The sequence below is a fragment of the Lontra canadensis genome, unplaced genomic scaffold (genome assembly GCF_010015895.1).
Source record: "Lontra canadensis isolate GAN:19392208 unplaced genomic scaffold, GSC_riverotter_1.0 scaffold3, whole genome shotgun sequence".
In the NCBI taxonomy this organism is placed as follows: Eukaryota; Metazoa; Chordata; class Mammalia; order Carnivora; family Mustelidae; genus Lontra; species Lontra canadensis.
The window spans coordinates 16,284,698-16,301,207 of NW_022630997.1; the positions used below are offsets into that span (position 1 = coordinate 16,284,698).

Genomic DNA, 16,510 nt, shown 5'->3' on the forward strand with positions numbered 1-16,510 from the left:
CTGCAAACCTATAATCCTAGAAATTATCCTTCTATCTCCTGAATCACAGTTCACACTTGAACTCTCCCTGTGGGAGAACTAGAAAACCCTCCCAATGCCTCTGTCTTGAGTATTCAAAAATTAATGCCCAGGCCTGCCAAGTTACTTCCAAGTTCCATTACATTTCAGTTCACATCAGCAGGCATCAATCCCTTTACCCACTACCGTTTAATTGCTTCCCCATTAATACCTGTCAGGAAAGGTAAGGATCCACTTTCTGGGGAGACATACCTCTCCTTCGCTCTTCTCAAAATAGGCACTCTCCTAGATAAACTCCTACAGATCTCCCTCTTACCCATATTTATTCACATGTATGCATTCTTCTTAATACCTATTGTGTGCCAAGCATTGTGCTCAAGCTAAAATGGTACATACATGTACACATAAGCCTCGGTTTAGAAAACCTTTATGTGGAACAAGTATGAGCTTCCTCTAGGTCGTTAGTGGTAAAAATCCCTTCCTTGGGACTGTTGCATCAGCATCCCCTTGTTTGAAATGCAGAATCTCAGGCCCCACCCCAGAAGTCAGAATCTACATTCTAAAAAGATCACCAGGTAATTCAAATTTCCTTTTAAACTTGAGAAGCACTCCCCTAGAAAACTGATTTCACTCACAACACATGCTAAGGAACAAAGTTTTAAGTCCAATAGGATTTTGCACCTTACCAAAGAGAGGTCCTAGGAACTAAACGGAGATAAGCATGTCCCTGATTGTGTTCAGATTGGAAAAGTGAGTATGTCTGGCACTAGCACCATTAAAAGAAGCACAACAGCACTTGGAATTCTCTCTAGTTCATGTTCATTAGTCTGCATAGTAACTTAGATCTTCCAAACACTGGGGTACCCCTAAGCCCCATCAGAACATAGGAATGCAAGTTAACTTATTTCAATCCCTGTTATAAAAAATGAATAACCCTTTAAAAAAATCTGATTTAACACATTTTTTATTTCACTTTTTTCCATTTCTTTATAAAACAGTCATTTCCTCACTAGCAGCTCTCTCCCCTAAAGTGGGGGAGGGGGGTGGAGGAGGTTGGACACCTCCAAAGAAAAAGGGAAGGGGGAGAAGGGCCCAGGGTTACCTCCTGAGGTTCTTCTGGGCCTGTTTCAACAATGTGTCAAAGTCAAGAGAATCAAATTTGCTCTTTACAGGAGCAGGGTCAAAGTCTTCCCGGTTGGAGTCTATAAAAATAGAGACAGACATCAAGGTCTCTGACAACACTTCCCTACCACAGGGTCCTCAAACAGCCAGCCTCCTCCCACCCCAATAATGGATAGAAATATCACCCTGGTTTTAATTAAAAAACAAAACAAAACAAAAGAGCCCCCATTTCTCCTCTCATCCCACCCCCAGGTTCTTTGTGTGTCACATTCAACATTAAGTTAGCTCCATGAAGGAGAGCCCCACTCTCAAAAAGGCTGGGAACCCTTCTGGGGACAGTATGAAGTATACCAAAGCTTCAGAGTTTCTTCCACTCACCAAGATCAGAATAGCTTCTCTTGCAGAACTGCCTGCGGCCCCCAAAGCAGAGATCAAAGGGTTGTTCATCTGCCTGCCTCAGCTTGTGGCCACTCTCAATGGCTGCAAATGCCTCCTCAGCATAGCGGTAAGTGACGAAGCCGTAGTTGTCACTGGTGAGGAAGATGAGGCAAGGCTAGGATGGCTATCTGGGCACATGCCGTGGAAAACAGGTACTTCCCAGAGTACAGAGAGGGACTGGGGTGGTTCTTCTTATTCCCCAATGGCCAACCCTCTGATTGTGGGAGTGAAGCTATCATCCTACATTGCCGAGCACACCAGAGCAAGGGGGGAAAGACCAACAAGCATCACGGTAGATGAATGGGAAGGAAAGGACATTCTGACCTTAGGGCCCAAGCTTACCCTTGGACACGGAAGTGGATAGTGCACTCCTCAATCTCTCCGAAAACAGAGAACCTCTGTTTCAGTTCTGACCTAGTCATGCGGCCAGGTATCTTCCCAATGAAGACCACTCTTCTCTCCTCCTATGTTGGAACAAGGAAAAGTGATACATCGTGACCCAGAGCTACCAGTGTAGGAGACACTCAAAAGCTCATGGCCCAGGGGCAAGCCCCATTCTCCCAAGACCTGTTCCTCTACTCACTATTGCACGCTCCTTCTGCAGCACTCTCTGCCTTTGGTAATGGTCATGTGAACGGTAAGAGCCGTACCTGACATGAGAAGAAGGAGCCATCAGCCCCCCAGACATAGACACCTCAAGTCTCAGAACTCTCAGGCACTTGCATCCCAGATGCACAGACTCCATAATCACATACTCACCGCCGCCTCCTGTCACTTCTCCGTCGGGGTGATGGGGAGCGGGACCGGCTTCTGGAACTGGATGAGGAAGATGAAGATGAGGAGGAAGATGAAGAGGAGGAGGAAGAAGAGCATCTTCGGGAACGTCCAGAGGAACTGCAACTGGATCTGGAGGATAAAGGGGCAGGCGGGAATGCTGGGAGCGGTGCACAAATATTCTACTTACTTACCTTACCTCGGCCCCAGCCTTGCCTCCCTGTCAGGAAGCTCAGGCCCAAAAACAAAGCAGAGCAAAAGAGGTCTAGAAGAACTCCACAGACGACAAAACTGAGGCCCTCATGAGCTTTAGATGTATCTGGAATGTTTTAGAATGTTTTGGCACAAATCACAGATCATGGTTATTTTCAATCATGCAATTAAAAAAATATTTAACAAGTCGGTAAGAAGAAAAATAAATGGAGACTCAGAGATAAAGGGCTGTGCCCTGGGTCTTACAACTAGTTGGGGGTGCCAGGCCTAGGTCTCTGGGTTCCTGCTCCCCTAACATGTCTCACAGCAGTGCTGTGACCATGGCATAAAAGGGAGGTGACTTGTTAGACCTATAATAGAGATCATTTCTCAAGAGGTCATTCTGGTTCCAAAACCAAGAATTCTTCATTCATTAAATGAAAATTTGGATCTGTTACGGAGAAAAAGGTACTGCCCGAAAATATATGAGGCCACAATAACAAAGGAATTGTCCAGACTCTGTCCTCAACGGATGATTAGAAGAACTGCCATCAACAACCCACCATCCCACCTTCCAACAGCCCACCAAGAAAAGAGCAGAAGTGAGAACTGACATAGTACGTGACAGATTAAACACAGGCAAGATCCAACCCTAATGGTCTCCCCAAGGCAGGGCTCAAGGAAGCAGGAGACCTCTGGGATACCCCAAACTCAAACAGGGGATAGAAGCTATCTTCTCACAGCTTGCCTCCTTCAATAATTCAAGAAAGGGGGAGAAGACAAAAGCCAAGGACAGAAGTGGAAGCCTTAGAGTCTGAAAGTATCAAACTCAATGTGCAAAAGCTTTCAAAGTAAACTGGAGGAGAGGACATGGACTTCTTACATGAAGAGGACCTAAGAGGCCATCAGAGCTCACCTTCGCCACCTCTTGTGTGGGGGGGAGAGGGACCTGGACCGGGACCGGGATGAGGAAGACGACGATGAAGATGAAGAGGAAGATGCTTCGCTGGTCCGGTTGGACCCAGAGCTGACAGAACGGCTGCTGCGGCCCCGACAGCCCTGCCAGCCCCGGCTTGGGGGGCTGGCTGACCTGCAGGCTTTCCGGTAACAGCGCACTGACCGCTGCTTGGCTGAGGGCTCGGGGAGAGTCCTAGTGTTCATGTCATTCCGGCAAGGCGAGGCCTCAGGGGACAGCAAGGCAGATGGGGCGAGGCAAGGAGCTGGGGGATCTGCCTGCTCACTGCTAGTCCTGTGATCAAGTGGCTCCTGTGAGGCAGCTGTGCGTGGGGGGAGGGGGATGACTGGGCCCAGAGACAAGACAGGTTTGATGGTGATGTCCTGATGGCGTTTGACGTTCCATCGGGAGCCCACCTCTGGAATGACTAAGGCAGGCATCTTTTTGGGGGGAGTCCTGCTCCGGACACAATAATCATGGTCCCCAGAGCCCACATGGACTGGACTAGGGCCATGGACCCCTTCTTGGAGGCGGGCTGCAGCTGGATGTTTGGCCTCTGTAATTCCTTCAGGCTTCAGGGTTCCCTCCTGGGCGGTAGACTTAGGAGATCTGGCTTTGGCCAGCAGTGAGACAGCAGCCAGGGGCTTCCATAATTGGTGGGGAGGGGTAGCTGGTGGGGTGAGCCCTGTGAGGGGAGGGAGGATGGAGATAGCAGGATGAGATCTGATTCTACACTTCTAAACACTGCGTACATAGGCTCCACAGACCCCCACCTCACGTCACAAAGTAACCAACAATAGTCAACAGCCCAACTTCTCCCACTGTTGCGACTACTCCTTCCCCCAAGTTCCCTATCTTGGGGACAAAGCAACAGAAACCCAGCTAGCTAGGGTCCTCCTGAACCCCTCAACTTCTCACTGCCCAAACCTAGCTATGACCAGCTCCTGCCTGGTCCACCTCTCCATTCTTAGACCCAGCCCTCCCCCCAGCACTACCTTATTTCAGGGCTGCATCCTGCCTGGATTCATTCATGTAATCATCTTTCAATAATCTCCTACCTCAGGCTTCACACTCATCTATCCTGTCTTCTACATTCCCACTAGAGGGAGCACCCCAAAATCAATTGCTTCCTAAATACATGAGATAAAGTCCAAACAAATTAACACGGCATTCAAAGTTCCCATAATCTGACCTCCTACTTACCACTTCAGCTTCATCTCTTGCTTAAGTTCTACCCACCATTCCCATCAGCCACTATATTCTAGCCAAACCAAACAACGCCCCCAAACGTACCAGACTGGTTTTGTTTCTTCTGTTCACTCCAGCTGCTCCATCTTCCTAGAATGCCCCATCCCCTAAATCTATCTGATTGGTAATCTATCTCATTACCAATCAATCTATCTGATTGATTTTCTCAAACCTCTGCTTCAAGGATTACACCTTCTATATATAACCCTCCCCTGACTGTCCCATCTCAGACCCCACAATAAACCACAAAGGCAGGGCGCCTGGGTGGCTCAGTGGGTTAAAGCCTCTGCCTTCAGCTCAGGTCATGATCCCAGAGTCCTGGGATTGAGCCCGGCATCGGGCTCTCTGCTCGGCGGGGAGCCTGCTCCTTCCTCTCTCTCTTCCTGCCTCTCTGCCTACTTGTGATCTCTGTCTGTCAAATAAATAAATAAAATTTAAAAAATAAATAAATGAACCACAAAAGCTTCTTTAACATCTTTAACATACAATCTCTCTGATCATTGGCTTATACATCTGCTCCCTGGACTCTGAGAACCTCAACAATGAAGATCAAGAGCTCTGTATTCCCAACATCTACACACACCCGGTGCAGGGCAGGCTCTATAAACATTTGCTGCATACTAATCAAAGGCAGAGTTCCCCGCTCTGAACCCACCTGCCACGTTGGCCAGTTCTGGGGCTTGTAACCGGTCTAGGGGCCTCTTCTCCTGGGGAGTGTCAACGCTGCTGGCAGGGGGGAAAAGGGAAAACCTGGTTCATTGCCTCCTCAACATCTTGCATATCTGTTTTCCTTACAAAGGAATGGGAGAGGGGTGTATGCAGAGAAGAAGGGGATACAAGGGGCGCCTGGGTGGCTCAGTGGGTTGAGGCCTCTGCCTTCGGCTCAGGTCATGATCTCAGGGTCCTGGGATCGAGCCCCGCATCAGGCTCTCTGCTAAGCAGAGAGCCTGCTTCCTCCCCTCTCTCTCTCTGCCTACTTGTGATCTCTGTCAAATAAATGAATAAAATCTTAAAAAAAAAAAGGGGGGGGGATACAAAAACTGCCCCTATTATCTCCTCTAGCACAACAGGCTCTTAGTGACCGAAATGTGTACTGGGTCTCAACTCCACTCTGTTCAATTCTAGGAGGCAGGCTGGCTATGACCTTGAATAGCCCCCACTTCCTTTAAGCCAGGAATCTTGCCTACCTCGCTCAAAACAACCCAAAATCAATGTGGATGGGTGCCTAGCAGAACAGGACAGGGTAGCATGAACATGATAAATGAAAAAAGGCCTCTCAGTGCTGGAAGACTGGGGAACAAGGATGTCCAGGGTGCATCCTTCAAGGAGTCAGGAGAGCCCTAGCCATGAACATCTTCCCCACTTGACCTTATACCATTACCAGTGTTGAGCAAGCTTAAAGTTTGTTAAAGAAAGGAAAGAAATACCCAAAGGCACAATTTGCCAGAAGACAAAAAGTACCTCCAGGACATTTGGAATCACAGACTGGCATCAGCAGAGGATGGTACACATCGTCCTATCTCACCATCCAAGACAGTGTCCAATAGTGCTGGGCTAAGTGAGGTAACAGGGAGAGACTCTAAAGCTAACTGAAAGCCCCTGCAACACAGGCATCCAGCTGACAGTCCTGCAGTGCCAGCCAGCTGCTGACCAGCAACTGGAAGGTAACTCACTTGTATGTCTCTGTACTCACCCTGAGTTTCCTATAGCCAGGCTGTCAGCAGGAGCCGGGGGAGGGCATTCCTTTTTGGCTGCAAAGAAACCAAATTAGTTAAAAGGCCAACCAGATGTTCCAGACTGAGAAGGTGCAAAAGGGCTTGCTTTGAGGCCCAAAGAAGGAAAATCCGCTTTGAGGCCCAAAGAAGGAAAATCCACTTTACCTACATATTTCACTGGACTCTTCCCCAGAGACCCACTGTCTGCTAGTAGGTATGCCAATACTGTTTTTAATCACGTCTCTGCTCAGAGACATCTGTTAATTACTCACTGAATCCGAGACAGAGCCCAAACTTCTAAGCCTAGCATTCTATGTAACCTAACTTCCTGGACTTGTGGTCTATTTGTTCTACACTTATCATATTTTATATTTTTCTTTATACTATATAGATATTTGTTACTAATTCAGGGGTCATTTCTGTTGTTTTCCTCCCCAATCAGACCATAAGCTCCTTGAGAACAGGACACAATACCCTCACAGTACCTAGGGCCCTGCTTTGTACTGAGAAAGCTGAGCTATCCCTTGCCTTCCAAACACACCACACACCATCCTTCCTATACCTTGGCCTTTATTCCCACACACACACATCCTGCCTTTCAAGGCCCAGCTTGAGAGCTACTATCCTCTACAAAATGTCCCCAACCAACCTGACCCTCTTGGATCGCCACATCCATTCACTCTTGATAGTTCTTGCCACGCTGCACTACCACCCTCTCCCAGGCTTAGGTTGCACTGCAGTAAACCTTATCTCCCCACTCCTATCAGAATGAGATTAATTCTCTGAGACTGCCCCTCCACCACTCCCTTCCTTACATCTAAGTTAACTACAGGGCTGGACCCAAAGAAAATAGTAACAGAAAGGGGTTCAGCATAGCTACCTAGGCTCCTCACCTTCAGATTTCTCGAACTGCTCCAGTAGACTGGACAGGTCCGATGCCTCAATTCCTGTGGAAGCACAGAACACAGGATTGGAAATGGAAGTACCCAGGTCCTAGAATTCCCCAATCACCTCACTTCTCCCTTTATGTTCTCCCTGTCCACTATACTAAGGAAACAAAGACAGCAACAGAAAGCAGGAAGGAATCAAACCAATCCAGAGCTCTGGAGAATACTCCGAACAAAACAAACCATCCTCCAAAAAAATCCACAAAGCCCAGCCCCATCAAGGTGGTCTGTCCCGTTCTAGAGTATGCTCACCATCTAACCCCCATGCCCTTCACTCACATCAACAAACTGTGCAGCACTTACCAATCTCACTGATGAAAGCCTGTACCACGTCCTCAGGGCCTTGAGTACGTGGGGTAGGCAAGAAGGAGAGCTTCCTTAGACGGGCTGGGTGGACAGCAGGCAGCTTAGTTACAGTGCTCTGCTTTGATGTTGGTGTGGGTGTGGGAACAGCCTTGGCAACAGGAGAGGGGGGCTTCTCTCTGGGCCTGGTCTCCTTGGTCTCAGGATTTAGCCTCTCTGATACAGGCTCCTCAACAGCCACACTCTCAGCAGACAGACATGGTGGAGCCTTGATCTGGGGGCTTTGTACTGGGGAGGACACCTTGTGTTTCAGATGGGGAGACGCAGGCACGGATTTGACCTCCACCTTGGTGGGTTCCACCTGTGGAGCTCCCTGGCTAGCTGACCCAAGACTGAGGGGAGGAGCCACTGGCCCAGGAAGTATACTTTCAGAAGGGCCAGCTGGAACGCCACTGGGCTCCACCTTGGGTGGAGGAGCAGCTCTCCCAACAGATGCTAGAGGCAAAGGAGGTGGTGGCACAGTAGGCCAGAATGGAGGGTGTTGCAGCCCTGGGCCCCATCCCAAGGGCCCATAGGCACAGCTGGAGCTGTAAGGTGGGATTGGGGCTGGAGGGGGTACCCAAGGCACATTGCAAGTGGGGGGCACAGCATAGGTGCCAGGAGTACCAGACACTAGGGGCACTGTTGGTGGGGGGGGCAGACAAGGATAGCCAGAAGGGGACACAGGGGGATAACAAGGCCAGGGTGGTACAGGAGCATAGTGAGTATAGGGATCACGTGGCACTGGGCCCATAGACACTGGAAGACTGGGAGGCTGCAAGGGTGGTGGGGGCAGACTGGGGATCCCTTGCCTGCTTGTAGGAAGGGGCAGCATGGGGGTCATACCTAGCCCACCTGGGGGGAAAGGCAAAGCAGTGGGCATTGTGGGAGGCATGGGCTGCACAGTAGGAGGTGGGGGTCTTGCTGGTAGTGGCAGCTCTTGGGATGGCAGCTGCTCTGTGGGAGCTGAGGCCATAGCTTTGCTTGCAGGTGGTTCAGGACTAGGAGAAGCAGGACTGGGACCCACAGGCACAGAGCAAGCCTCAGGAGAAACCTCAGGGCTTCTCTGCAGACCTATCTTCTTGGATGGGGCTGGTGGGATGACAAGACAAGGGATGTCTGCTAGTCCTGTGGGGGTCTCTGGGAGACTGGGCCACTTCCCAGCTGGGGGCTGGGGACTTCTCTCTTCTGCCTCTGCTTGGCGCTGCTGCCTTCGTCGCCGGTACTCTGATAGGCTAAGAGGCCGAGGTCTGGCTTCCTGGGTTGTAGCACTGGTACCACTTTCTACCTTCAGAGGACCCACAACCTCCTGGACTTCAGGGATGATGGCCTTTAGGGAGTCCAAGGACTCTGACTCTGGAAGGATCTGGGGAGCCGGACTCCCCTGGACTGATGACATGGCACCACGTCTGGGATCAGAAGGCCTAGACTTAACTAGCACAGAATCAACTGGACCCAGGTCATTGGGAACAGAGTCAACTGGTGCTGAGCTCACTGGGACAGGGTCACCTGGTGGCAAGTCATCTGAGATGGGAACAACTACTGTAGAGTCAATATCTGTTGAGTCAGCCAAGACTGGGTCAATCAGCACTGGGTCAGCTGTGAGAGGGTCCACCAGCTCTGAGTTTGCTGAATCATGGTCACCCAATGCAGGACCAACAGGTACAGGATCAGCTAGAACAGGATTAACTTCAGTGGAATTGGTTTCAACAGAGTCAAGTGGCATGGAGTCTGTTCGAGCAGAGACATGGGTTGGAACAAGGTTAGCTTGGATGCTGTCAACCAGATTGGAGTAAAGGTCTAGAGGATCTTCTTTGTCAGGACTAGCTTGCCCAGCACTACTCTCCAAGTTCCCAGAGCTAGGTTTCTCCAAGGCAGCTGCCCAGGCCCGAGCCCAAGCCCGGGGCTTCCCTCTACTACGAGGAGGCCCAACCTCTCTTGGAAGTTCCTCCTGAGGCAAGTTTCCTGCCTGAGAGGTCACCTCTGTAGCCATGGTAGACTGCCCACGAGAAGCTGACCTCAGTCTCCTGCCATAGCCTTCTGCACAGGCTGCTGGCTGCTCTTTGCTCTTCTTCTTCCTGCCCTTTCGAGCTCTCTGGGAGCTCAGCATTGTGTTGGCTGGTGGGTTCTGAGGCCCCTTGGGCATCACTGGCTCCATGACCTCCCTGGGGTCCAACAAGCAGAATGACTCCAGTTTTTCCTCGGAGTCCACTGACAACCCCTCTTTCTCAGGGCAGAGGTCTTCCTTGAGCACAGGAGCCTCTGTCTCCGACTCTAGCGTAGGCATGAGCAGCTTCAAAGCTGGACTGGCCTCTAGCGAGTCATCCAGGAGCACAGGCTGGGGCCCAGCAGGGATCTGCCGTACCACAACTGGAATCTCCAGGTCATTACCAGCTGTGGCTGCCTGGCCCACAATCTCTAGCACCACACAGTCCTCAGGCAGTGTCAAATCATCCGGCTGCTCCTGAAGCTCATCCTCAAGTGATGTCAGCTGAGTGAGGCTGGGCAGGCAGTATGGATGCATGGCCCGAACCAGCTCACTCAAGGAGGAGATACTCTCATCACCAGCTGTCTGCACTGCCATCTCTGCTGCTGCAGTTTTACCTTCCTCCTCGGGACAGGCCAGATGCATAGGGAAGTCTGGGATACTGCTCACAGAGTTGTCGAGCTCCCCAGCAAGCAACTGGCCGCTGAAACTGGCCACCTCCTCCTCCTCTTCCCCATCACTACGCTGCTGGGGAGGAGGGGACTGGCCCCGGCGGGCTCTTGATCTTGGGGGTCTCCAGCTAGGAAGCTTAGGGGATGAGGTCTCTAAGAAGGAAGGTGGAGAGAAGTCCCAAGGAGGATCTGAGAGAGACATCTCAACCTGTAGGAAAGAGGAGAAGCTGCAGAAGTTTTCTCCAGGGATACATTTTTCTAGGCCTGTCCCCACACACTCCTCCCTCCTGGGAGTCTCTGAGGCTCCCTTGGTCAGGCTTACCCCACTCACTCTACTACTGCCTGTGCTGGGCCCTAATGGGTCAACCGGGGTGATGAGGTCACGTTCCGGGGGTGTCCGGGAAAGGGTGAGCAGCTTGTGTAGCTGAGAGGGAGGAAAAGACCTGAGATGAGTTCGTGCTTCACAACTATATGAGAAGGCCCACAGTCGTGGCTCTATCCTTTGCAGCAACCAACAGCATCCCACCCCCCAACGGCAGTCCCACACTCACAGAGGAGCCCTCCCGAGGTGACACAAGCAGTTCTGCGTCAGGAATGCTGTCAAACGGAGACAGGTTCTCGGAATCTGCATTGTCCAAAATTTCTGTCAGAGCTGTGAGCAGCGACACTTCATTCTGGTCCTCCAGAGATAACCTGCTCTGCTCCAGAAAGACAACAGGAAGGTTCCACCATCATCCCTAATGATCTACTGGCCACTGAAAAGGACTGAACACCAAGAGAAATAGTCTCCCAAGCTGAGTTCAGCTCAATTTCCCAGAGAGATCTGAATGACAGAAAGCATGGACTCCAATCTCATTCACTGCCATCTCCCACCTTCCTAGGGCCAAGACAGGCCTGTCAGAATTGAGACTAGGCTTATGTTTCACATACTCCCTCCACCCCCGGGGATGATGTGGATGCTCAACAGACAACCCTTGGCTAGGCTGGAATTGGACTCAAAAGAAATTGGAACTCTCCGGACATGTAAGATGGGGGCCCATGCAGGGGAAAAGGCCTTGGACTATTGCGCAAGCCTGCCAGGGCATCCTCGCATTGGACATGGTCTAGCATCCTACAGCCCAACTCTCACTGAGAGACAAAAAACACACTTCAAGGACTTGGTTTGGGTATCCAGGAACCAAAATTCTGGGAAAACAGAACCACTGAGCCACAGCCTCAAATGCAAAGCTCCCACCTGAAGACATTTAAGCCCAGCCCCAGCTCACCTCCCCAAGGCTCCCAAAATCCTCGATGAGGGAGATGAGGGAGGCATCCATGTAGCTCTGCATGGTCCCCAGCAGTGTCTCATCCTGCAGTATCAGCTCCTCCATCTCCAGGTCCTTGTCCCTCAGGCAGGGGCCAAGCCGAGACAGACTGACAAAACCAGAATCATCCCCCTCCTCGTGCAGCAGCACCTGGGGCAAACAGGATGGTCATAAGGGCTGCAAGGTATGGGACCTCTGGGGTAGCTGTGTGACAGGATCTCTAAACCAGGAGCTCCACCAATCACCTCAGACTCAGCTGAAGGCCCACCAAAGCCAACCAAACCTCTGGACTTGCTGGGCAGAGAGAAGTACAACTCAACCCATGAGCCAAAACACCAGTCAGGATGGCAATGTTCAAGGGCCTTCTGGGCAAAAAAAAAAGTTTGGTCTTCATCCAGAAACAGCTGGAGCCACAGATTATTAAACTAGGGAGTAAAAACATGAGAAAGATCAAAATTGTTCAGAAAAGTTGTCTGCTGGCAATGGTAAAGGCAGACAGTCTGAGGGGTACACCAAAGGAGAGGTGGTCAGCAAGGAGGCAATTTCAGCTCCAACCACCTTACTTTCCTCAAGTCCCACTCAGGCCTTTCTCCTCTGCTTAGCTCAAACTCTACCTTGTTCAAGACAACTCAGACTTCCCCAATCCATGCTGATCTCTCCTCATACCCAATCCAATTAGGTTTCTGTAGCACTCATTTTTCTGGCCATCATTATATTTTTTGCATCATTACTAAAACCGGATTCTAAGTTCCTTTGGGGCCAAATAACCTTTTGTACCATACTAGCCTATATCCTTCTTGGAACTTGGAAGGGTTTAAACTGTGCTTCTTCTTCCTGATGATCTATGATGCCTGGCACAGTGTCTTATACAGAGTTGACATACACACTTAATTCACATTGTTTTTTTTTATTTTGAAGGCCCTACAATGTGCCACTCAACCTATCAGTGGTAGTCCCAAAGGAAAAGTTCCCCACCTCAACCATGTGAGCACAAAAGAGAAAACCTGATTCGCTGATTCACTGCACAGAAAAGCCCCACCCCACTACTTGCCTGAAAACTAGCAACATCCTCAGCCTTGACAGGCAGGGAGCCTCCCGCCCAGGCCTGTCAAGAGCGTGGGCGTGGGCAGGGCCAGAAGTAGCTAGAGAGGGGCTGGCGCGGCCAGAGGCCAGAACCAGAGGTATCTCCACTATAGAAAACAGATGATGATGGCCAAAGAACAGGAACAAACAATGACAAGCTAATGCCCCATCCCTTCTGCAACTCTGTACCTCTTCCAAGGGGGGAGGAGGAAGGCAACAGATGTGACTATAACCCCCTACCCACCATCCTAACCAAGCTGAGGAGTTAGTTCCAATGCCCAGAGAGAGGAAAGGCTAGATACATTTTAGGAGGCCAGCTCCAGAGAGGAAGTGAAAGGTGGTGAGTTTTAGGCACTAACTCCTCCCAAGCCTTCACAATCCTGTAATTACAACCAGCAGTTGAATAGCACCTAGCTCAGCAAACACTCCTGCGTGAGCAAAGACGCTGCATCTCAACTTGCCCTGCCACCTACCTGACCCAGCCACTAGGCCAGAATCTTAAAACAATGCCCAGCTCTGGGACCCACTCACCACCCCCATTAGGCAGGTACCGGAGCCCCAATTACAGATACCCCCTCTCTTCCCCTGACATCACCTATCCCTCAATCCCCAAAGAGCACAGCACTCAGACTACCAAAATCATCTAGGAGCTAAACCCAGGCTAAAAGCCAGCCACCAGCATCCCTAACTTCAGCAACCTCCCAACTGGCTCTCTCACACGCAGTCTTGTCCCTACAGGGTTCAAAACCAACTACAAACTATTAAGAACACACATCTGATCACTTTTTAAGGTTCTCCCTAAACCCCTCCAATGGTATCTTACTGCTCTTAGCACTAGATTTAAACTCCTTAATATGACTTACAGTCTTCCCAACCAGGCTCCTCTGCTCCAGTATGTGTTCTCTCTTACCACCGGGCCTCTCTCTCTATGCAACAGACATACAGGTCTCTCCATTTCTTCAGTAAGCCAGGTTCTCTCCCACTTCAAGGCCTTCCTATACTATTTCTTCTGATGAAAGCTTTCCTCCCCCACAACACACAGCCTTCAAGCCTCAACTTAAAATGTTCTTTCCCAGACCCTGCTCATTATACAAGCCCAAATATGTTGCACTTTCCTTTTGTCCCACTCATCATTTATTATCTGTCTATCCCAATGAAACCATATGAGCCTAGAGACCAGGGACTATGTGTTGCTTACCCCAGGATCCCTTATGTCTGAACATAGTATCTCAATAAATATTGGTTGACTGACAAGCTTCCACACATCCACCTTTCTTAGGGGGGAGGTGAAAGAAGAAACAATCTCTCCACGAGACCCTCTCCAACCCCAGATGACCACCTAAATTGGATTACAGCTGGGCCATGGATCCTTCCTGCCTCTCCCCTAAAAGGGGAGCAGCTCCCAAGCTAGGGCTTCAGAAGCAAGGGCCTGGACTGGTCTGCTGGAACTAACATTACCTGGTAGCCTGCAGCCCAATTCCCACCTAGAACCAAAACCAAACCCAAGCTAAACAAAACAACCAAAAGCTTTCAAGGACTCAGCTTAATTGCTTAAGAGATAACAGTTCAGACTAAGTCCTGCCCACCATTCTAGGTGGCAACTTTTAAGAAGCCCTCTGCTGAGGAGTGAGATAACACTTTCTAAGTATGGAGAAATGAAGACCAAGGAAACAGAATCTGACAGAAGCAGCCACCCCCATCCAATAAATGTTCCAACTAGTGTTGAATAGTTCTTAAATCGCCTCCAATTTTTCCCATCCCTAGCAAAATTCCAAAGAGCTTTAAATACAGATCACCTCAATTTTTATGTGTCAGTTCACAGAAGCAAGCCTTAGCTGCTTCCTCAAAAGAGAGGATGAAGGAAAAACGGAAAGAGAAAGGATTCTTTCCCTTACTTAGACTTGTCCCATGTATACGCTGACACTCCCCATGCACCTTGAATCACGAATGAGCCAGGTCCGCAGGCAACCAAAACGCCAGTGCCCATGACTCACAAGCCACCACAAGCCGGTCAGACAGAAGCCACCACAAGCTTACTCCGCAACCCTTTAACCTCAGCCTTCTGCCCTCCCCAACACACTCCACCATCCGCAGGGAACTGACTCCCCGCACATCTGGAAGGTCCTTCACCGTTCGCTATCGAGGGGTCGTGGACAATGCAGGAGAAAAAAACTACTCCAAGACCCTGGCAAAGTTGACTCTACCAGCCCCTACCTTCCTTCCCGGCCAGGGGCCCCCAACCGAGTCGGAGATGGTGGGACGGGCTGAGACACACCCAGTTCCCAGCAGTGCGGCTCCAATGCCGATACGAGATGCCCGGCAGCCTGGAGCGGGAGCCACGTGGACATACCCTCCCCGCCCCCACGTGGACCCGCGGGCCACCCCCCCACACCAGAAGCCCAACCCACGTGGGTGCCAGAGCCGCCTAGAGGGGGAGGGGAAGCCGACAAGTTCTCCCGGGAAAACTGCTCCCCCCACCCCACGTGGCTTCGAAAAGGCACTGCAGCGCGGTGCTAGGAGCACCCCCACTCGGCATCCTTAGAGAGAGGTTTTAACCCTGGATTCCAAGTCCCAATCTCTGACCCCCAGAACGGGCCATGTTTCCAACACCCGGCTATGCCCCTCCGGCGTTCCGAAGGAATGGCTGTGGGGACCCCCGTCTCCGCCTGCGTCCTTCCAGCAAACAGCCCAGGTCCGTTCGGCCCAACCCGTCTCCCGCAGCCAGCCGGCATCGCCTCCCAAGCGCTTCCTCCCTTTCCTGTGGCGTCCACGTGTCACCGCCCGGCACACGCCGCTTTGCTGCCAGCCGCGGGCCGCCCGCCAGCCTCTCACCTGCTCCCCGCCACTCACAGAGCCCACAGTCCCATACGGCGTTTGGCTCCGACTCCCCCAACTGCTGCCGCGGACTCCACCGCCGGGGTCAGGTCCGGGGCCCCCACTCAGAGACGGCGCGACTCCGTCTCTCCGTCCCCGGCGCGCCGCCATCTTGGCCCCTGAACACCCAGCGCAGCTCTGGTCGCCGGCGCCGCCTCGCCCTGCAGATTGTGGGAAGGGAACTACAATTCCCGGAAGACACTGCAAAACTACGGATCCCAAAAGGCCCTGCGGCGAAACCCACTCCCACCTGGGAAGAGGGCTCTGGCTTCGCAAAGGACCCTGGGAATAGTAGTTGCTTTAAGTGGTACCTCAGTGGCACGTGCTACAGTAATATCGTCATGCTAAGTTTCGTGTTCTGTGGGTTGGGGAGCGTGCGGTAATAAAGGGAGCGTTAGCATTTACACATCTCTTTATTTTCCTAATTTGTCCAACTGTCCAAACGCCCTGACATTCTATCGTGCGGCACTTTCCTTTTACGACGTAGCACAAGTGCACCTATGCTTTGAGTCAGCACCCCCTAGTGGGCACCCGCATCCCAGGAGCTAACTTTCACCTAATCTCTTACTGCGCCACTACCGCTAGTTTAATCTTTTGTTGTTGTTACAGTTTAATCTTCCTTTATTTCTAGTTTCATTAGGAAATATTTAATATACACCACTGTGTAAGTTTAAGGCATGTAACATGATTGATTTGCAAATGCTGTGAAACGATTAGCACCATAGATAGTTTCAGCTAACCCATCTTCTCACATAGGTAAAATTTTTTTTCTCCTTGTGATGAGATTTACTCTTTAACAACTTTCCTATATATCATACAGCAGTATTAGCTATGTAATGT

General features: G+C 50.8%; 1 protein-coding gene across 6 annotated transcripts; it reads right to left on the minus strand.

Annotated features, from left to right (window-relative positions):
• Window positions 1–820: 820 nt before the first annotated feature.
• PPRC1 (PPARG related coactivator 1) lies at window positions 821–15,815 on the minus strand. 6 transcript variants are annotated; one of them, XM_032881631.1, is made up of 14 exons: window positions 15,647–15,815; window positions 11,675–11,863; window positions 10,961–11,107; window positions 10,732–10,833; window positions 7,713–10,617; window positions 7,356–7,409; window positions 6,441–6,498; window positions 5,403–5,473; window positions 3,461–4,184; window positions 2,338–2,484; window positions 2,162–2,228; window positions 1,921–2,042; window positions 1,519–1,670; window positions 821–1,220 (listed from the first exon to the last, which is right to left on the minus strand). In XM_032881631.1, the coding sequence occupies exons 1-14, from the start codon at window positions 15,779–15,781 to the stop codon at window positions 1,117–1,119; spliced, it is 4,977 nt and encodes a 1,658-aa protein (XP_032737522.1). In that variant the 5' UTR covers window positions 15,782–15,815; the 3' UTR covers window positions 821–1,116. The 6 variants fall into 6 exon arrangements, with proteins under 6 accessions (XP_032737522.1, XP_032737515.1, XP_032737505.1 ...); XM_032881624.1 differs by having other exon boundaries at window positions 10,741–10,833; window positions 15,629–15,815; XM_032881614.1 differs by having other exon boundaries at window positions 5,403–5,470; window positions 15,629–15,815.
• Between the last annotated feature and the right edge of the window lie 695 nt (window positions 15,816–16,510).

Excerpts from the sequence above, each read along its gene's own strand:
- PPRC1 (XM_032881605.1), bottom strand. The coding sequence starts at position 15,781 with ATGGCGGCGCGCCGGGGACGGAGAGACGGAGTCGCGCCGTCTCTGAGT. Across the intron at positions 11,108-11,674 it reads ATTTTGGGAGCCTTGGGGAG|AGCAGGTTATCTCTGGAGGA; the intron begins GTGAGCTGGGGC and ends TTTCTGGAGCAG. Across the intron at positions 6,499-7,355 it reads GCAGTTCGAGAAATCTGAAG|CCAAAAAGGAATGCCCTCCC; the intron begins GTGAGGAGCCTA and ends GTTTCTTTGCAG.